This window comes from Heloderma suspectum, chromosome 4, assembly GCF_057233095.1.
Source record: "Heloderma suspectum isolate Gila_16-S chromosome 4, 16-S_ref, whole genome shotgun sequence".
Lineage (NCBI taxonomy): Eukaryota > Metazoa > Chordata > Lepidosauria > Squamata > Helodermatidae > Heloderma > Heloderma suspectum.
The window spans coordinates 174,058,652-174,080,881 of NC_139461.1; the positions used below are offsets into that span (position 1 = coordinate 174,058,652).

The 22,230-nt window shown below is 45.2% G+C and overlaps 1 protein-coding gene across 1 annotated transcript in view; it reads right to left on the bottom strand.

Moving 5' to 3' along the window:
* NMNAT2 (nicotinamide nucleotide adenylyltransferase 2) overlaps window positions 1-22,230 on the bottom strand; it is a 118,580-nt gene that overhangs the window by 42,774 nt on the left and 53,576 nt on the right. Inside the window, exons 2-3 of the mRNA XM_084851329.1 lie at window positions 6,652-6,740; window positions 1,331-1,398 (exon numbers count right to left, since the gene is read on the bottom strand). Coding sequence (XP_084707455.1) covers window positions 1,331-1,398; window positions 6,652-6,740 — 157 coding nt within the window. The remainder of the gene's footprint in view (window positions 1-1,330; window positions 1,399-6,651; window positions 6,741-22,230) is intronic.

Here is a 22,230-nt window from a genome sequence, read left to right on the forward strand (position 1 = left end):
GAGCAATCTTATCGAGATAGGCGGCCACCTCCAAACTCAGGGGCGACCGCCTATCCAAAGCAGGGTAGGAGAAGCACGGAGGGAATTGTTCCCTCCGTGCTCCTCCTGCTCTGCTTTTTCGGCTAGACAGCCGATTGCGGCTGTCTAGCCACGGGAGCACAGAGCGGGGGAGGAGGCTGCTGCACAACACATAGGATGTGTCATACAGTCAGCTACGCTCTCCCCGCTCCAGAACGCCCCCAGCCACGCCCCTTTCTGGCCGCTCCGCGCTCCTCTTGCGAGCACAGAGGACAGGGCTGTTCCGTGCTGCCTCCAAGGCAGTGTAGAAGTGGGGGAGGTCAGTTCTCCAGGAACCAACCAACCTCGAAGCGTGGGCTCTGAGGTCGGTCGATTCCCAGAACACACCATATCCTATGGCCATCTAGCTGCTGTCTAGTGGCCACAGGATTGCGTCCTAAGGGTGCAATCCTATGCATGTTTAAACAAAAAAATGGTCCAAAAACTCCTAATGTGGCTGTCTGGGGAACAGCAGTAGTTGCAGGACTTTTTCTGTCTAAACATGCGATAGGATTGTGCCCTAAGGACTTCACTGCATCAAGTTAGTACCTACATTCTGATGGTGAGCAGAAAGCATTGTCCTTTACAGAAGAATAATACGCATGTTTACCCAGAAGTAAGTCCCACCATGTTCAATGAAACTTACTCCCTAGTAATTGTGTTTAGGATTGCAGCTGTAGGCATCTTGCTCAGAAATATAAAGTTATTTTTATGCATCTGAACACTGTCAGAGCATGCTCAATACATTACTGAATAATTTGTTTCCTGCATGCTTGTGTGTGTAATTTTAATGTGTTACCTAAAAGATAATTCACGTACTCTTAAACATACGTTCATGCCGGAAACATGGGGAATGTGTGCACTGCCTCTTCTGCAATGCCAACCTCTGAATAAAGCTGACCACTCTTTATCTGAACTATCTGAAGTCTCTGTCTGTACTAGGGTGGCCAGATGCAAAAGAGGACAAGGCTCTTGCACTGGTCATAGTTACAGAGAAGAGGAAAGTTCAGCTTGCATGAGAAATTACATCTGTTAAAATTCCCTACACAACTATTAAAGGTGCAGGAGCCTTGTCTCCTTTTGCATCTGGACACCATAGTCCGTATGTGTGTTTGCACTTCCATAAGGAGAGAATCTAGTGCCGAGCCAGTAAGCCCTGGATTCTAGGCCCTAAGAGAATACGTTCCTATGGGCTTTCTGACAGGTGTTACATAGAGAGAAGAATTCTCTTAGCCATTGCAGAGAACATATTTTATATGATGCACTACTATACCTTATCCAATCGGAGGACTGAACGGCCAGCTGGCACATTGTCAGACGGTGTCGGCTGGAGACCAAACCCTGTAAGATAGTAATTCATCAGCAGGTATGATGAAAAGGCATTTTGCAGCACTGGACTTCCCTAAGGTTAAATCCAGTCCCTTAACTTAAGTGGTTCGCTAGACCTGGGCTTTTGAGCCTGGGAAACATTGTGGCATCATTGGATGGAGTTGGGAGACTTGAGTTCAAACTCACTGGGTAGTCTCAACTGGGCAGCAATTCCCAGTCTAACCTATCATATGTGCAGAGTTATTCCTCCTGAACGGCTCTGGATCTTCCAGTAGAAACTATTAATATGGCTAATCTGAAAACACTGAAGTATAATATAAAAATATGAAGCTGCTGTATACTGAGTCAGGCCGTTGGCCCAGTACTGCACTGCGACCGGCCTCTGATCTCCAAGACCACAGCAGAGGTCTTTCACAGCCCTGCTACCTGAGACCCTTTTAAATCAGGGATTGGGAACATGTGGCCCTCCAGATACTGTTGGACTGCAACTCCCATCAGCCCTCACCAGCATAGCCAATGTCGGGGGGGGGGGGCACACATTCCCCACCCCTGATTTAAAGGCAGATGCCAGGGACTGAATCTGGAACCTTATGTGTTCAATTCATGCACTCTGTCACTCTGCTACAGCACTCCTCATACACATTTTCTAAGGTACAGTCCCCTCTTCTTTTTCAGCTAGGGCTCCTGCAGGATGTTTATCAGAACAGGCCCTACCATTAGACAGGGTGAGGCAGCCGTCTTGGGTAGAAGATGCTGACGGACATGGAGTGGTGGTGCTGGAGGAGGAGAGAGTACCACACAGCTTGTCTTACACTCCCTAAGTTGACCTGCTGTCTTCAGCTGTGGTCGAGATTCAACTGCCAGTTCAGTCAGCATCTGGAATGGGGGAGAGGTACCATCTTGTCCTTCAGCTCAGATAGTCCGTGGGCCACGAGCTAAAAACTAATATATTGGTATCAAGTACCGTGGCAAAATTTTGGCCATCTTGATGGCATCGCAAAAAGCTTAAGCAACCAGTCAGAATGAGCTATCACATGAAAATACAATCCAGGGATATACATCTTTCAAAAAATCATAATGAAATTTTGCCACCTTGATACCAATTTTTGGTCTGGCACAGGGGCATCGTTAGGAGGAGCACCTAGGCATGGGCCCCCAGGACTTTTGAGCTGTGCCCCAGATCTTCTGAGTTGTCCTAATTGCCATTTTTTTTTACATTTTCCCATTGACTTGCATTGGAAAACAGAAATGGCCATAATCTTTTTATTTTGTATGATACATACATAATATTTGGAGACCTGCTAGCCCCCATGGAGCTGATTGAACCTGCCCAATATCAGGCAGTTAGGCCTAGGGGCTTTTGTGCTAGTCACAGGTGAAATTTGCTATTTTCAAGAAAATCCGTCAAAGCAAAGAACTATATATTTTTGTGTGCTTCCACATAACTTCATAGAGTTTGGGGACCTGGCAGCCCCTATATAGATGACTGAATGTGCCAAATTTCAGAAGTAATGCCTAGTGGCTTTTGTGCTAGCCACAGGTAAAACTTGCTATTTTCAAGAAAATCTGTTAAAGCAAAGAGTTATATTTGTGTGTGTGTGCTTCCACATACATGCATGGAATCTGGGGATCTGGCAGCCCCTATGGAGCTGACTGAACCTGCCAAATTTCAGACAGTTAGGTCCAGTGGTTTTTGTGCTAGCCATGCATAAAGTTTCCTTTTCTCAAAGACTAAAATAAAAAGTAAAAACTGCCAAGCCACACAGGGGATTAGAGATACTAATCAGAAGGTGACCATTAGGGGGTCACTATCCCTAATCTCTGGTGTAGGGTTGTGTTTTTTTTGAGGTGCAAAAAACCTCTCTCCCCCTACTTTTCTGCTCTTACACGCCCGCTGTTGGGAGCTTGCTTGCAATGAAATTTTGAAGAGGGAGGAGGAAGGGAAGAAAGAGCTTAATGTGAAATATTGGTATTTCACACAGCACCTGATTTTACTGTAGGACTCAAATTATTTCAAAAGGAGGGTTAGGACTATGTGGCATCATGACTGAGGAATTGCTAAGGCTTTTAAAAAAGCTAGAAAAAGCCCTCAGCCACCTCACCTCATAAAGTTAATTTAAGTATGTGCAATCCTTACAAACCCTCCATGGCCTCCTAAATTCCTCTGAAGTACTACCTCTCTGAAAGGAGCCACTTGGCTTAGGGAATTCCCTCTACTCCCCACTCCCCACCCCGCATTTCCAGTCACCATTCTTCTTTTCTTCCCTCCTCTATCCTGTTCTGTCTTTCTCTTCTTTATTCCACCCAGAGCATATCTTGAGGAATTTTTAAAGACAATTATCTTCAGTGGGCAAGAGAAATTCTGAGCTGTATTTAACTTTATACAAACAGACAAGAGGGTTTTTTCTCGTTCTCACTCAAGTCTTTGAGAAAAATGGGTTCACATGGTTGGAGAGAAACAAATCTGGGGCTGTTTTGTTTGTCAGTTGCCATTATACAGCAATAGGAAAGGCTATAGCTCAGTGGTGGAGCACATGCTTGGTATGCAGAAGGTTCCATGTTCAATCCCCAGCATCTCCAGGTAGGGCTAGGAAAGAATCCTGCCTGAAACCCTGGAGAGCCGCTGCTGCCAGTTAGTGTCAACAATATTGTGCTAGATGGACCCAGGGTCTGACTCAGTATAAGGCAGTTTCCTATGTTCTTATGAACAGAAAGCTTTAATAAAAATAGGAGGTTTTGGTTTGTTTGTTTTTAGGTGGAGGGGAGATAAATACTGCTCATTTATACAATCCTATGTATGCCTACTCAGAAGCCCCAGTATATTTAATGAGGCTTACCTTCAGGAAAGTGTGCTTAGGATTCCAGCACGAGTTACTTTTGCCGGGAGGTTTGCACCTTGATGTTCTGCATGTTTACTCAGAAATAAGTCCTGAGTTGTGAGCATGGTATTGCAGGCTTAATACAGTGCCTACCCAATTCCATCTAATGAACTGACTACCCTTTCAACTCAGTCCTATGCTTGCTTTGTCATTTGTGTTTTTTTCATTTTGCATGAACTCTAGCTTCAGTGGTGAGGGAAAGGCACTTAGTACATGCTCAGAGTTTCTCCATAACTTAGCCCTAGGTTTGAAAACAGACTCATTGGCTGAAACCTGGTAAAGTCTTGGCACAAATCAAGTTATGGGGAGGAAGATATAATGAGAGCTTGTACATAGCAAGGAGGAGGTAGAGGAGAGTTGCACAAAACAAAACATCTGTTTTTATGAAGAGTTGCTGGAGGATGATAGGATGAGGAGGAATGGTTGCACAGAGGGGAATAGAATTGGTAGGGGAAGAATGTAAGTGCTCAGTGGTGAAAGAAAAGCATTCTGTATATGCTCAGAGGCACTCTCTGTTTAAGAACATAAGAAGAGCCATGCTGCATCAGACCAAGGTCCATCCAGTCCAGCATTCTATTCACACAGTGGCCAACCACATGCCCATAGGAAACCCACAAGTAGGACATGAGTGCAATAGCACCTTCCCACCCATGTTCCCCTGCTGCTAGTATTGGTGAAATGTAAATAAATTCTAGTCATTCTAAATCTGCATGCATGTATATCCTTCAGAAACTTTGCAGGTTTCTTGCCTGGGAGACACCTGTGCATTTTCATACAAATTTAGCTGAAAAACTATTGGGGGAGGGGTGATGGGAAAGCAAACCACCCCCTCCCCCAAACTGGAGAACTCCCCTTCCACATGAACTGCTGCACCTATCCTTCTGAAACTTTGCTGGTTTCTTACTTAGGGACAACTCTAGGCTGTCTGTAATTTTCAGAACAATGGTCCACAAGGAAAATAAGGAGAGAAGTATGTCCTCTTTTGGAGACCTCAAAATGTCAAGGCCACCCTTGCACAAAAACTCTTGTGGTTATCATTCTGAAATTTGGAGACATGATCGCCTCTGATGGGGCAACGAATCCTGAAATGTTTATCCAATTCTTCCAAGTAATAAAAATGTTATTGGCAGTTCCCTTTAAAAGAAAATCAAACTATAAACTGCACCTATTTTTCTGACATTGGGCAGGTGTGATCCCCTTCTAGGGGGCTACTATGCCTGAAATGATCATCCAGTTCTGACCAAGAGAAAAAGTTAGTTTTTTTTTTTTTTAATTTCCAATGGTAGTCAACAGGAAGCATAAAGACTCATTTTACTAAACCTTGACTCAGGTTTGGTGCTGAGCTGAAGTGGTCCAACTACAAATTGGCCAGAGCAGAAGCGTGATGTTTTCCAAAATGCTGAATTGGGGTCTGAGTTGAAGTGGGGTGGGGGGTCAGTGCACACTTCTTATGTATGTATGTAATCTATACACACATGCAAGCACACCACATGCACACACCACACTCGCACACATATATATTAGAGGTGTGCTTAGACTCGAATATATATATATATATATATATATATATATATATATAAAACTTAGCCCTAGGTTTGAAAACAGACTCATTGGCTGAAACCTGGTAAAGTCTTGGCACAAATCAAGTTATGGGGAGGAAGATATAATGAGAGCTTGTACATAGCAAGGAGGAGGTAGAGGAGAGTTGCACAAAACAAAACATCTGTTTTTATGAAGAGTTGCTGGAGGATGATAGGATGAGGAGGAATGGTTGCACAGAGGGGAATAGAATTGGTATTCTATTAATAGAATATATATATATGCAAATTTGCGTTATGGGCCTGTGTCCTGGATCTTTTAAGAACTTAGCAACGCCCCTGGTCTGGCACATGGACTACGGTAGCAAAATGTCTCGGGCACCTCTGATGGATAAGTGACTAAGCAGGTCTGGTGGTAATTTCAGCTATACAGAATTGTGTTTCAAACGATGATTTTAAAACCTAGAGAAATGCATCCCACATCAGAGCAATAAACAGGAGATTATCTGACCCATAAAACCACCACCTTCTGTCAGTTCCACTACAGGGTGCAAGCATCAGCTGGATGAGCTGCACCGTACTCCTTCACACACTTAGCTCTTCTTAAGAAGGATGCCACATTTTACTTCTGCACAACACACAGATATTCAACAGGTACAGCTTCTCTCCACTGCCAGGAAAATCACACCTGTTAGATTTCTGCCTGTCCCACCACAGTTATAAGAAAACAGGTGGCCAGTGTAACAAAGGCTCTATTCAACTAACAATCTTAGGTGCCATTAGCATTCCTTCTGACTGGATTTTAGTAATCTCACAAAACAAGGGAAAGAATAAAAGGATATACCCACCTGCTTTCCATAGGAGTCATGTACGGGCGAGACAATTCCACCAATGACAATGAACCTTCCTGTCTTGTGCAGATAATCCCGTGCTCTTTCTAGTGGAAGGGAAAAAAGAGGGAGGGGGGATACAATAATATTTACATTGTACTTGTCAGAGATGGGGGAAAAAACCCTGAAGTATTTATTTGTTTGATTTCTGTTCCTCACAAAGAGGATAAAGGGCTGCAACACTGTTCAAAATGAGTCTCAAAATCTGTACAAAAGCCATCGCATTTGTAGGCATATACTTTGAAACCTTCAAAGTGCTTCACAATCCTCACTGTAATGCACTAAGGGCCTCAGTCAGAGTGTTGAAGCCTCTGCTACCCTACACAGATGGCTAGAGCAGGTGGACATCTAGTTGCCATGGGCTGCTCTGCTCTGTTCCTAGTAGTCTTAGGTCACTGGATGAGCTGCTCAAATCCTAGGAAAAGGAAAGGCAGGCAGAAGGGCCTAGAGATTGTAGCGGTAGAAGTAGCAGTAGCAATAATACGTAGAGCAGGGGTGGGCAACATTTCGCCCTCTGGATTTTTGGCCTACAACTCCCATCATCTCTAGCCTGCATAGTCAATAGTGGGGAATCATGGGAGTTGAAGGCCAAAACATCTAGAGGGCCACAAGTTGCCCACCCCTGACATAGAGGGAGGTATCTGGTTGGCCACTGTGGGAGCAGAAGGCCGGACCAAACAGGCCTTTGTTCTGATCCAGTGTGGCTTTTTTTTTATGCTTCGATCTCCACACAATGGCCATGGCTGCCAATTTTTGACATAAGGAAATCTGGTTCCAGTTTTCAATCCCTCTCCCCCGCCCCCGGCAACCTATCTATCAAATGAATGGGCGCTGTGCTAGTCCTTCATGACACCCTGTCCTCATAGTTAAGTCTGTCCAAACAAAAGATCAGCAATTAGACTCTCAGAGGCTCACACCCTTAGAGAGGGCCTGTTGGTGACCACAGATGGTGCTTCCTCTTCTGCCTCCTCCTCCTCCCTTGTCTTCTCTCCCCTTCCTTTTCCAGCAATTGTCTGGGCTCGGTGCACAAGACACTGCTGCCTCCTCCTCTGCCCTTCCCAGCGCCAGACAGTGCTGAGCATGGGAGTTGCGGCTCTCTGCTGCATGGTGCACCACGTGCTGATCAGCTCAGGCTGGAAGAGGTAGGGAGCCAGGGCTGGAGGGACTCTGGCAGGGGGCAACAGCAGCTTCCAAGCCTGGTGCTGGGAAGAGGCGGGAGGGTAAGGAAGAATCAGCGTCTATGCCAATGGGGAAGCAAGTTGTGGCAAAAGGAGCTTCCTGCACTCAGGGCATGTAAAAAGCCAATGCAGGGAGAAGGGAAATCCACTGTAGGTCATTGCCCAGAACCCTGGTTCTGTTCCTGTTACTTACAATTGAAAATCCCCTAGAGCAGCTGTTCCCAACCCAGTGCCCTCCAGATGTGTTGCACTGCAACTCCCATAATTCCCAGACAACTCTATATCCGCTTTCTCCACACTGTGCATAGTTGTATAAATCTCTATCATGCTCCTCTTTACTCACCTAAAAAAAAATCTAAGGAGTCTCAAATGTTGCTCCTGCCCATTTTGGTTGCCCTTCTCTGCACTTTTTCCAGCTCTACAATATCCTTTTTGAGGTTCAGCGACCAGAACTGTATACAGTATTTCACATGTGGTCACACCATAGATCTGTATAGGTACATTATTTTCAATCCCTTTCCTAATGAGTCCTAGCATGGAATTTTCCGTTTTCACAGCAGTTCCATGATGGGTTGGTGTTTTTGTTGAACTATCTACCATGACCCCAAGATCTCTTTCCTATCAGTCATTATAAGTTCAGGACCCATCAGTGTATATATAACGTTACGATTTTTTGTCCCAGTATGCATCAATTTACATTTACTTACGCTGAACCACATTTGCCATTTTAATGCCCATTCCCCCAAAATTTGGAAGGATTCTTTTGGAGATCTTCACAATCCCTTTTTGTTTTTACCACCCTTTATGATTTGGTGTCATTTGCAAACTAGGCCACCTCACTGTGCACCCCTAACTCCAGATGATTAATGAACATGTTAAGCACTGGCCCCAGTAGAGATCCTTTGGGTATCAAATACATGGGGCAGTATCCAATACCGTCAGCACACAAACTCAAATTGTGCTAGTGGAACTCCACTTTCCACAAGTGAATCTACACTTGTGCAACTGGTTGCACAACCGGTTGCACAAGAGTTATGTGCAACTGGTTGCACAAGCATAACACATGACCGCTTGAGCAACCGCGCTTGTGCAAATGTAGTTGGATTCTTCTCTTGCGCATAGTTCAGAACCTAGTTTCCGTTAGCGCAACATCATTTGGGCTAATGGAATGACACAGTTGGAAACTGCCCACAGTGTGGAAGGTGGACAAAAGCAAGCAAACTCGGGCACCAATTCTGCCTGCCGCTAGATGACAGTTGAGGAATGGAGGAGCCCGATGGAGCTGGCCTCTCAGCAGAGCCAACACTGTGGGCCTGCTTCTCATTTCTTCCTCTGCAGCAGCCTGAGCGACATTACCCTGTTCATAACAGCCCTGTGATTAAATCTAGCACTGAAGTCTCCAGCACAGGATAGAGAACAGCACTTCTTCCAACAAAAATAAAATTGCAAATGTATATTATATATAATTAAATGGCAACTGAGTGACCCGTTGTCCCACTGTATTGCTACCGTGATGATCTTTTGCATTCAACCGACTGCTGGCTCAAGCATCACAGTAAAGAAACTGTTGTGTGCTTTAAAAAAGAAAACCCCACGACGTCTTAGCCTGCTGACATAGTTTGCCTAGTAGTGAATACAGGCCAATCGTCACAACTATGATGCAACAGACCTGGATTCTACACCATGCTATGCAAATATTTGAGAGGCAGCAATGGATGATAGTAATTATCAAACCAGGGAGGAAAAAGAACCTGAACAATTGACTTTGCAGTGAGACAGTGAGTCGGGGATGGAGGGAGGTGGCATGGCCTAGCCGGGAGGGCTTTAGCGAGCAATCCTATGGCCCCTAGACAGCTTCTGGGGAGCAGGGTGTCATAGGATACTTCAGATTCATGGATCCGAGGCCAGAGACAACCTCCAACCTCAAACCCAGGAGTCTGAGCTCTCCGCCCCCTCCTCTGCCCTCTCAGAGCCGGTGTGGAGAGAACCGTGCCAGCTGCCTCTTCAAGCTCGCAAATGCGAGCTTGGAGAGGAAGGAATGGGGGTGTACTGGCAGGAGGGGAGGGGACAGAGAAGCGGGGATATGAGGTATCCTCAGCCTTCCCCCCTTCCCCTCCCTGATGCCTCAGTTAGGTGGGCAAAAACACCTGTCTAGCTAAATTGCAGACTGGGATGCACAGCATTTTGGGTACTTGTAACCCTCTGAGTTCGGAGGCTTATGAGTATCAAGGGCAGATCCGATGGGATTGCGCTCTTATGGGGTTTGAAAGCTGGGTTACACATTTAAAATATAAAAAATTAGCACAGCATTGTTGAGTTGATTCATTTTGTTGTTTATTCGGTCAGTCGCTTCCGACTCTTCGTGACTTTATGGACCAGCCCATGCCAGAGCTTCCTGTCGACCGTCGCCACCCCCAGCTCCCCCAAGGTTGAGTCCGTCACCTCCAGAATATCATCCATCCACCTTGCCCTTGGTCGGCCCCTCTTCCTTTTGTCTTCCACTTTCCCTAGCATCAGCATCTTCTCCAGGGTGTTCTGTCTTCTCATTATGTGGCCAAAGTACTTCAGTTTTGCCTTTAATATCCTTCCCTCAAGTAAGCAGTCTGGCTTTATTTCCTGGAGTATGGACTGGTTTGATCTTCTTGCAGTCCAAGGCACTCTCAGAATTTTCCTCCAGCACCACAGTTCAAAAGCATCTATCTTCCTTCGCTCAGCCTTCCTTATGGTCCAGCTCTCGCAGCCATAGGTTACTACGGGGAATACCATTGCTTTCACTATGCAGACCTTTGTTGTCAGTGTGATGTCTCTGCTCTTAACTATTTTATCAAGATTTGTCATTGCTGTCCTCCCAAGAAGTAAACGTCTTCTGATTTCCTGGCTGCAGTCAGCATCTGCAGTAATCTTTGCGCCTAGAAAGACAAAGTCAGTCACTGCCTCCACGTTTTCTCCCTCTATTTGCCAGTTAACAATCAAGCTGGTTGCCATAATCTTGGTTTTTTTTAGGTTTAACTGCAACCCAGCTTTTGCACTTTCTTCTTTCACCTTCGTCATGAGGTTCCTCAGCTCCTCCTCGCTTTCAGCCATCAAAGTGGTATCATCTGAATATCTGAGATTGTTAACATTTCTTCCAGCGATTTTAACTCCAGCCTTGGCTTCATCAAGCCCAGCACATCCCATGACGTGTTCTGTGTACAGGTTGAATAGGTAGGGTGACAGTATACAACCCTGCCGTACCCCTTTCCCAATCTTAAACCAGTCCGTTGTTCCGTGGTCTGTTCTTACCGTTGCTACTTGGTCATTATACAGATTCCTCAGGAGGCAGACAAGATGACTTGGTATCCCCATACCACCAAGAACTTGCCACAATTTGTTATGATCCACACAGTCAAAGGTTTTAGAATAGTCAATAAAACAGAAATAGATGTTTTTCTGAAACTCCCTGGCTTTCTCCATTATCCAGCGGATGTTGGCAATTTGGTCTCTAGTTCCTCTGCCTTTTCGAAACCCAGCTTGTACATCTGGCAATTCTTGTTCCATGAATTGCTGGAGTCTACCTTGCAAGATCTTGAGCATTACCTTACTGGCATGTAAAATAAACCACTGTTCGATAGTTTGAACATTTTTTGGTGCTTCCCTTTTTTGGTATGGGGATATAAGTTGATTTTTTCCAATCTGTTGGCCATTCTTGTGTTTTCCAAATTTGCTGGCATATGGCATGCATCACCTTGACAGCATCATCCTGCAAGATTTTAAACAATTCAGCTGGGATACCGTCATCTCCTGCTGCCTTGTTATTAGCAATGCTTCTTAAGGCCCATTCAACCTCACTCTTCAGGATGTCTGGCTCTAGCTCTCTGACCACACCGTCAAATCTATCCCCGATATTATTATCCTTCCTATACAGATCTTCCATATATTTGTGCCACCTTTTCTTGATCTCTTCTGCTTCTGTTCGGTCCTTGCCATCTTTGTTTTTGATCATACCCATTTTTGCCTGGAATTTACCTCCGATGTTTCTAATTTTCTGGAAGAGGTCTCTTGTCCTTCCTATTCTATTATCTTCTTCCGCTTCCACGCATTGCTTGTTTAAAAATAATTCCTTATCTCTTCTGGCTAACCTCTGGAATTTTGCATTTAATTGGGCATATCTCCCCCGATCACTGTTGCCTTTTGCTTTCCTTCTTTCTTGGGCTGCTTCCAGTGTCTCAGCAGACAGCCATCTTGCCTTCTTGGTTTTCTTTTTCTTTGGGACGTTTTTTGTTGCCACCTCCTGAACAATGTTGCGAACTTCTGTCCATAGTTCTTCCGGGACCCTATCTACTAAATCTAGTCCCTTAAATCTATACTTCACCTCCACTGCATATTCATGAGGAATATTAGTGAGCTCATATCTAACTGATCTGTGGGTCTTCCCTATTCTCTTTAGTCTGATTCTAAATGGTGCAATAAGAAGTTCGTGATCTGAACTACAATCAGCTCCAGGTCTTGTTTTTACCAACTGCATAGATGTCCGCCACCTTTGGCTACAAAGGATGTAGTCAATCTGATTTCGGTGTTGACCATCTGGTGAAGTCCATGTATAAAGTCGATTCTTAGGTTGTTGGAAGAGAGTGTTTGTTATGCACAGTGAGTTGTCGTGGCAAAATTCTATCAGCCTATGTCCTGCTTCATTTTGTTCTCCCAGACCATGCTTGCCTGTAATTCCAGGTGTCGTTTGACTACCCACCTTAGCATTCCAGTCTCCTGTAATGAAAATAACATCTTTTTTTGGTGTACTATCCAGTAGGTGCTGCAGATCCTCATAGAAGTGATCTACTTCTGCTTCTTCAGCATCTGTGGTTGGGGGCGTATATTTGGATCACTGTGATGTTAAATGGCTTACCCTGAATTCGAATTGAGATCATTCTGTCATTTTTTGGATTGTATCCAAGCACTGCTTTAGCCACTTTTTTATTAATTATGAAGGCTACTCCATTTCTTCTGTGGTCCTCTTGTCCACAGTAGTAGATCTCGTGGTCATTTGATGTGAAGTGGCCCATTTCAGTTCACTGACACCCAAAATGTCTATATTTAATCTTGACATCTCCCCGGTAACCACATCCAATTTGCCCTGGCTCATAGATCTTACATTCCAGGTTCCTATGGTGTGTTGATCTTTAGAACATCGGATTCGTCATTCACCACCAGCACCATCGGCTGCTAGCCATCCTTTCGGCTTTGAGTTAGCTGCGTCATCACATCTGGGGCTAGTTGAACTTATCCTCTGTTCCTCCCTGTAACATTTTGACCATCTTCCGACCTGGGAGTCCCATCTTCCGATGGTATACCGACATATCTCTGGTTGTACTGATCCATTTAGTTTTCATGGCAAGAATACTGGGGTGGGTTGCCATTTCCTTCCCCAGGGATCGTATTTAGTCGTATTTAGTCTCTCTGCCATGACCTTCCCGTCTTGGGTGTCTTTTCATGGTTTAGCTCATGACATCATTGAGGTGCTCAAGCTCCAGCACCACGACAAGGTAACGAACTCCTTTGCTGAAGGTTGATTCATTAAGGTCAATCAATTTAAAAGTTTTTAATCAACAAAAACAACACCCTTTATTAAAATAGGCAGCAGATCTTTAAACCTGTTGATTACTTTAAATACAAGTAGTTCCAAAAAAGCTGATGTCAGGTGCCATCTTAGAAGCAGCATTCCACTTTTCTCTTCCCTCTCATTGGTGGGAAAAGACTCTAAGATGGTGTCTGCTGCTGCACACAATTACCTAAACAAAGAATGTTTTTCTCCATTCAGACCACTTGTTTTATTCACATGCAAATGTATGTACATTTAAAACTCAAATGATTAATCAACTACGATTTCTTTGATCAGCTAACAGCCCTAATATAAACAGATGAGTTTATGTGAATTTACTCAGGAAGGGAAGAGCTCAGTGAACACCACATAGACATCATCCAGTCATGACAGATGGTTCTGAGCAAAATTAGTAAAGGCTATGATTCCAATTACCCACTCCATCCACCACCCCCAGGGCAGTGTTGGTTCCTGGTTTCTGAGCGCCTTTGGCCAAGACACCCTCGATGGGCCCCCTCCCTCAGTGAGCCTGCCTTCTCACCACCATTGTCAGCAGCTGCTGTTGCTCCTCATCCTCTTTCTCGTCACTGCTGCCACTTGCTTGCTGGACAGGCAGAGGGCCAGGGAGCAAGCAGGCTGTGGCATCTACTGCTCCTCCTTCTCACCACCACTGTTGTCTGGGCCAGACTGCGAGGCAGCTGAATAAGCAGGTTGCACAGGAGGAGCAACTCCAGGATTCTTGTCATTGGCCCCTTGACACTGGTGAAGGGTAGCACAAATTCTTCCCCCCCTTTTTCTGTCCTTTTCCTTTTTCCTTTTTTCTATTCGTCAATTGCTTGATTCCCTCCTCCTTTGCCCGCTCCCTCCCTATATCCCAAATGCCATTCCAGTGCTGTAGTACTAGCATGCAGAGCATCTGGTTTTTTGTACTGTTCTTGCCTGCTGCCTCTGTAGCCTGGCAAAACAACCCATGGTTCTGGGTTCACATGTAATGACAACCCAGAGTTAAAACAACCCAGAGTTTGCAACCCAACAACCATGGGTTCCCTTTCTGGGATGTTTCTGGTTAACAGCCCATCATTAATCTTTAGTTCCAAGTTCACATTTAACAAGCCAATAATCAACAACCCATACTCAACCCATACTCTGGGTTGTCGTTAAGTGTGAACTATGTCTATGTCCTACAGAAGTACATGGGAGGCACGGCAACCCTTAAAAACAAACCATCAAAATGTATCAGGTATCTACAGTAAAGTGACAACAAAAATTCACACTGTAAAATCATATCAAACATGTATAGGTGATTAGGAATGTACGGATTTTGTAAAATCCATTCTGTGTTTCACAGATTGTCAGACACCTTTCATTTTTCCCATGTGCATTTCCCAAAATGGCATTCTTTCTTCTCCGCAGGACTTACCATTCCTCCCAGTTTCTATCTGGGGTCCATGTTGTGAGGTGGAAATCTTAAAAGATACTTCAAACCTCTCAAAGTGACCTTCAGTGCAGGATTTTTGCCCTCTTTCCCATTTGTTTTCAAAATTTATTTCGGAGGCCTCGAGGCCTCTTTTCCTTGGTGTTAATTTGGTGGACTTATCCATGTTCAAATTTGCACTTTTGCTGGGTAAACACCTGTCAGTGTTGTTGCTTTTTTTAATGAAAAGAAGCATTAGACGGCTCATGTCAAGACTGAAAGAATGGCTGGGGTCCTGCCTGTCTTATCTCCTGCCAGTGGTCCACTAAAAATGCTTCCTCCCCACAAAGCTGCTTTCCTATTTGTAGGGGAAAAGATGTGCTCAAATATTTTCCCCCATGGGGAGAAAGCAGCTTGGAGGAGGGGATAAACCTATACACCTCAGACTATATGGTTTAGAATTCTTAGAATCATAGAATAGTAGGGTTGGAAGGGGCCTACAAGGCCATCGAGTCCAACCCCTGCTCAATGCAGGAATCCAAGTCAGAGCATCCCTGACAGATGGCTGTCCAGCCTCGTCTTGAACGCCTCCAGTGTGGGTCAGCCCACCACCTCCCTAGGTAATTGGTTCCATTGTCGTATTGCTCTAACAGTCAGGAATTTTTTCCTGATGTTCAGCCGGAATCTGGCTTCCTGTAACTTGAGCCCATTATTCCATGTCCTGCACTCTGGGATGATGGAGAAGAGATCCGGGCCTTCCTCTCTGTGACAACCTTTCAAGGACTTGAAGAGCGCTATCATATCTCCCCTCAGTCTTCTCTTCTCAAGGCTAAACATGCCCAGTTCTTTCAGTCTCTCCTCATAGGGCTTTGTTTCCAGTCCCCTGATCATCTTTGTTGCTCTCCTCTGAACCGTCTCCAGTTTGTCTGCATCCTTCTTAAAGTGTGGTGCCCAGAACTGGACACAGTACACCAGATGAGGCCTAACCAGTGCTGAGTAGAAGGGAACTAGTTCTTCACATGATTTGGAAGCTATACTTCTATTAATGCAGCCCAAAAGAGCATTTGCCTTTTTGTAGCCACATCACATTGTTGGCTCATATTCAGCTTGTGATCTACAACAATTCCAAGATCCTTCTCGCTTGTAGTGTTGTTGAGCCACATATCCCCCATCTTGTATTTGGTTTCTTTTTCCTAGGTGCAGAACTTGGGATTTATCCCTATTAAATGTCATTCTGTTGTTTTCTGCCCAGTGCTCCTGTCTATCAAGATCACTTTGAATTTTGTTTCTGTCTTCCAAAGTATTAGCTATCCCGCCCAATTTTGTGTCATCTGCAAATTTGATCAGCATTCCCTGCACCTCCTCCTCCAAGTCATTAATAAAAATGTTGAAGAGCACTGGGTCCAAGACTGAGCCCTGCGGTACCCCGCTCGTTACCTCTCCCCAGTTCGAGAAGGTCCCATTGATAAGCACTCTTTGAGTCCGATTCTGTAGCCAACTGTGGATCCACAGGATTGTTGTTTCATCTAGCCCACTTTGAGCTAGTTTGCTCATCAGGATATCATGGGACACTTTGTCGAAAGCTTTGCTGAAGTCGAGGTATATTATGTCTACAGCATTCCCACGGTCCACAAGGGAGGTTACTTGATCAAAAAATGAGATCAGATATGTCTGGCAGGATTAGGGATGTCAGAGAATTCTGCCACGGATCTCGGTGAGGCTGAATGCCAGTGCATTCGGCCACCCGAAATCTGTGGCGGAATGGCCTGCCCCCCCCCGCAGATCCCCCCCAGGACAAGACTCACCTGGGGCGGATCTTCCGGGCGGCGGCGGCGGCTGCGGCTGGTCTTCTGACCAGCCGCCGCCACCATTTCCACTCTTTAAAAAAAAAAAAAAAAAGACGTGATAGGCTTCGTAAAGATTTACGTAGCCTTTCATGGCTAGGTTTAAAAAAAAAAACACACGACGTGATAGGCTACGTAAATCTTTACGTAGCCTATCACGGCTGGGTGGGTTAAAAAAAAAACGCGTATGCAAATGGCAGCGGCTGCAGCCTTATTTTTGGCCGTCTTAGTCTACGTAAATATTTACGTAGACTATGACGGCGAAAATAAAGGGGAATGCAAATAGCGTAGCGGGCACTATTTGCGTCCCTTTTTGATTCCCCGTTTTAGCCTATATTCCCCTTTATTTTTGCCGTCATAGTCTACGTAAATATTTACGTAGATTAAGAGGGCAAAAATAAGGCAGTAGCTGCCGCCATTTGTGTACGCGTTTTTTTTTTAACCCAGAGCCCTCCGCAGCCAGAAATCTGGCTGCGGACAGCTCTGGCCTGGCCAGGCCTGGCCAGCTGCTCCGCGGAGCTGCTGCAGAGCACAGCCGGCCGCGGAGGATTCCGGGGGGGGAGGGGGGAGCGCCTCCCCCCCCATCGAGGATTCCGGGGGAAGGGACGGAATGCCTCCCCCCCCATAAACATAATCCGCGAACAGGTGACTTTCGTACATCCCTAGGCAGGATTTGTTTTTGACAAATCCATGTTGGCTTCGAGTAATCACTGCATTGTTTTCAAGGTGCTTACAGATAAATTGCTTTATCATCTGCTCCAGAATTCTTCTCTGTTTTCTGTCTTGCATTAACTCCATTGACATATGGCACAAATACTGTGAGAAAAGCTCAAAGGTGTTTTCGTGTATGAAAATGCACAAAGATGAGAACCGAGTCACCAGTTGAACTCTCCCCTTGGCCATGACCTTACCAGGTAGCCTTAAGCAAGCCCCTCTCTCTCTCAGCCTCCCCATCCAATATGAGGATAATAGCATGGGCCTACCTTGCCACGTTATTGTAAGGATTACTGAGGTAACTTGTGCAAAGTGCTTTGAACACTAAAGCCTTGTTAGTATTCTTAGTGTTTGTGTACAAGCTATTGCTCTTACAAGACTATCAGAATATTGGCTAAGGCCTCAAAACTACTGCAGAAAACAAAACAAAACAAAACTGAAACGTCGTACATCTCTGATGAAACACTCTGTGACAGAGATTGCTTGGAGTACAATCAAAGACAAAAAGCCTTTTACATAACAAAGGGGTTGTATGCTAAATCTTCTAAAGCTTTTCAGTTTGGAAAGCTCAGGCTGTCATTCTGCCTTAATTTTATCCTGCCTGTCCTTGCCGAAACTCCACATATATGCTGGCATGGCAGCTCCACTTTGGTACAGACTGTCAGCCTTCGATCTTAATGTTGTGGCATTGTGTCTTCCAGCGTCAAAACCTTCACACGTGGCTGGGTCGCTGTCCTTAATATTGGCTGACAGATGCCTCCCACTTAGTACATATCCACAAACAGAAAAATGGTACAGTTTGGGGGGTTAGCAAAAGTACCTGAAGTTGTCCCAGAGTTTCTCTTAACTTCATAGCCTAAACAGCCTGGCAGCTAAAATCTCTAAGAAAGGAAGTCCTCTCCTCCATTTTGCCACAATCTGCAGCAATCAAAACTCCTGACTGAAGCAGTTATGAGTAGTCAAACACTTGCAAATGAATTGCAGGGGAACAGAGTTAAGCAGGTCTGATAGTTTCTGTCCTTATTCTGGCCAGGCACTCCCCTGCCACAACTGGGTCCAGATCTACACCTCGTGTCATATCGATACAATCCCATCATGTTAACACTATATCGCTCTTGCACATTTATACCTCATAGCAGTGTTGTAGAATTTTAGATAATACGGAATAAAAAGCAGGAAATGACTCTAGAAAAGCAGTATATGGAACGCCTAACGTGCCCCAAGAGTTGCCAGTGCACTTCAGTACTGATAAAAATCACCAGTGTAGATGTAGCCTTGGTCAACAAGATGTATAATGTACCATAACACAACAGTGTCAAGACAACAGCGTTTAAGAATGTCCAGCTCTAAGGAGTGGCAAAGTCAGGTTCTTTCCAGGTCCAAGACTGGTAAAGGGTCCCACCTCAACAGTGCAGCCATTCCCAATTTGCAGAGGAATTCCAAGGAGGTCAAAGGCAGCATGAAATGTAGTCAGGGCCAGAAATATCGGAACAAGGGTAACTGTTTTGGCAGTTGGCCTCTGTACACCACCACACTGAAGTTGAAAGGAAACACACCCAGATGGGAGTGAAGTCAGGACTTTCAGCTGTAATTCAAGGGGTTTGACAAATGTGGGGCACCAACCATTCAGGAAGTATAGCCAGTGGCATAAACACACCCCCATCGTTGGTGGCTCATAAGTAATGGAACAAATGGCTGACAAGCAGCTGCATGGCCAGGTGTGGCCTGTTTCCTGGGTGCCCCATGACCAAGCAAGCAGATAAAAGGCCTGGAGTGTTATATTTGCATTTGGTAGCTGTTCACTGGAACTCCCAACATGAAGTCCAAAGAGGTGTCCATGCGAGTGAAGGAGGCCATCATTAGGCTGAGGAAACAAAATAAACCCATCAGAGAGATAGCAAAAACAGTGGGAGTGGCCAATACAACAGTTTGGAACATCCTGAAAAAGAAGGAATCAACTGGCAAGCTCAGCAACAGCAAAAGGCTTGGAAGACCACGGAAGACAACTCAAGTGGATGACCGCAGAATGCTGCTCATGGTGAAGAGGAACCCTTTCGCAACACCTAGACAGGTCAAGGACGCTCTTGAGGAGGTAGGCATGTCATTGTCAACATCTACAGTCAAGTGACGGCTTTATGAATGTAAATACAGAGGCTTCACAACAAGGTGCAAACCACTAGGAATGCTCAAGAACAGACAGTCCAGATTAGCCTTTGCCAGCAAACACCTAAAACAACCTGCCCAGGTCTGGAATAAGATTCTTTGGACTGATGAAACCAAGATTAACTTGTACCAGAATGATGGGAAGAGAAAAGTGTGGAGAAGGAAAGGAACAGCTCATGATCCAAAGCATACCACATCATCTGTCAAACATGGTGGAGGCAGTGTTATGGCATGGGCATGTATAGCTGCCAATGGAACTGGGTCACTGGTGTTTATTGATGACCTGACTGCTGATCAAAGCAGCAGGATGAATTCTGAAGTGTATAGGGCTAGACTTTCTGCTCAGATTCAGCTGAATGCTGCCAAACTGAGAGGACGCCGCTTCATATTGCAGATGGATCATGACCCAAAACATACAGCAAAAGCTACCCAAGAGTTTCTCAAGGCAAAGGAGTGGGATGTTCTTCAGTGGCCAAGTCAGTCACCTGATCTCCACCCAATAGAGCCTGCTTTTCACTTCCTGAAGACAAGACTGAAGGCAGAAAGACCCACAAACAAGCAGCAGCTGAAGGCAGCTGCAGTAAAGGCCCGGCAAAGCATCTCGAGGGAGGAAACTCAGTATTTGGTCATGTCCATGGGTTCCAGACTTCAGGCAGTCATTGACTGCAAAGGATTTTCATCCCAGGATTAAAGGCGATCCTTAAGTTTGAAATGATGTTGGTTCATTCCATTACTTATGAGCCACCAACGACGAGTGTGTGTGTATGCCACTGACTGTACTTCCTGAATGCTTAGTGCCCCACTTTTGTCACACCCTTTGAATTACACCTGAAAGTCCTGACTTCGCTCCCATCTGGGTGTGCTTCCTTTCAGCTTCAATGTGGGGGTGTGTTGTTGTTGTTGTTCAGTCGTTCAGTAGTGTCCGACTCTTCGTGACCCCATGGACCATAGCACGCCAGGCCTTCCTGTCCTGCGCTCTCTCCCGGTGTGTGCTCAAGTCCATATTCATTGCATTGGTGATGCTATCTAGCCATCTCATCCTCTGCTGTCCCCTTCTCCTTTTGCCTTCAATCTTTCCCAGCATCAGGGTCTTTTCCAGAGAGTTTTCTCTTCGCATTAGGTGGCCAAAATATTTCAGGTTCAGCTTCAGGATCTGTCCTTCCAATGAGCAGTCAGGGTTGATTTCCTTTAGGATGGACTGATTTGACCTCCTTGCAGTCCAGGGGACTCGTAAGTCTTCTCCAGCACCACAATTCGAAAGCATCGATTCTTCAGCGCTCAGCCTTCCTTATAGTCCACCTCTCACAGCCATACAGCTCTCACAGCCATACTGGGAAAACCATAGCTTTGATTATACGGATCTTTGTCGGCAAGGTGATGTCTCTGCTTCTTACTATGCTGTCTAGGTTTGCCATAGCTTTCCTCCCAAGGAGCAAGTGTCTTTTAATTTCATGGCTACAGTCACCGTCTGCGGTGATCTTGGAGCCCAAGAAAATAACATTTGTCACTGCTTCCATTTCTTCCCCTTCTATATGCCAGGAAGTGATGGGGCCAGATGCCATGATCTTCGTTTTTTTAATGTTGAGTTTCAAGCCAGCTTTTGCACTCTCCACTTTCACCCTCAACAAGAGGCTCTTTAGATCCTCTTCGCTTTCTGCCATTAGGGTGGTATCGTCTGCGTATCTGAGGTTGTTGATAATTCTCCCGGCAATCTTAATTCCGACCTGTGATTCATCCAACCCGGCGTTTCTCATGATGTACTCTGCATATAAGGTAAATAAGCAGGGCGACAATATACAGCCTTGTCGTACTCCCTTCCCAATTTTGAACCAATCGGTTGTTCCATGTCTGGTTCTTACTGTTGCTTCTTGACCCTCGTACAGGTTTCTCAGGAGACAGGTAAGGTGGTCTGGTACTCCCATCTCTTTCAGAATTTGCCACAGTTTGCTGTGGTCCACACAATCAAAGGCTTTAGCATAGTCAATGAAACACAAATAGACGTTTTTCTGGAATTCTCTTGCTTTCTCCATGATCCAGCGAATGTTGGCGATTTGATCTCTAGTGCCTCTGCCTCTTCGAAACCCAGTTTGTACTTCCGGTAGTTCTTGGTTCACATACTGCTGAAGCCTAGCTTGTAGGATTTTGAGCATAACCTTGCTGGCATGTGAAATGAGCACAATTGTACGGTAGTTTGAACACTCTTTGGCATTGCCCTTCTTTGGAATTGGAATGTAAACTGACCTTTTCCAGTCTTGTGGCCATTGTTGAGTGTTCCAAATTTATTGGCATATTGAGTGCAGCACTTTAACAGCATCATCTTTTAGGATCTTAAATAGCTCAGCTGGAATACTGTCATCTCCGCTAGCTTTGTTGTTAGTAATGCTTCCTAAGGCCCACTTGACTTCGCTCTCTAGGATGTCCAGCTCAAGTTCAGTGCCCGCACTATCATGGATATCAGGGACATTCAGATCTTTCCTGTATAGTTCTTCTGTGTATTCTTTCCACCTCTTCTTAATCTCATCTGCTTCTGTTAGGGCCCTGCCTTCTTTGTCCTTTATCATGCCCGTCTTTGCACAAAACGTTCCCTTGAGATCTCCGATTTTCTTGAAGAGACCTCTAGTCTTTCCCATTCTATTGTTTTCCTCAATT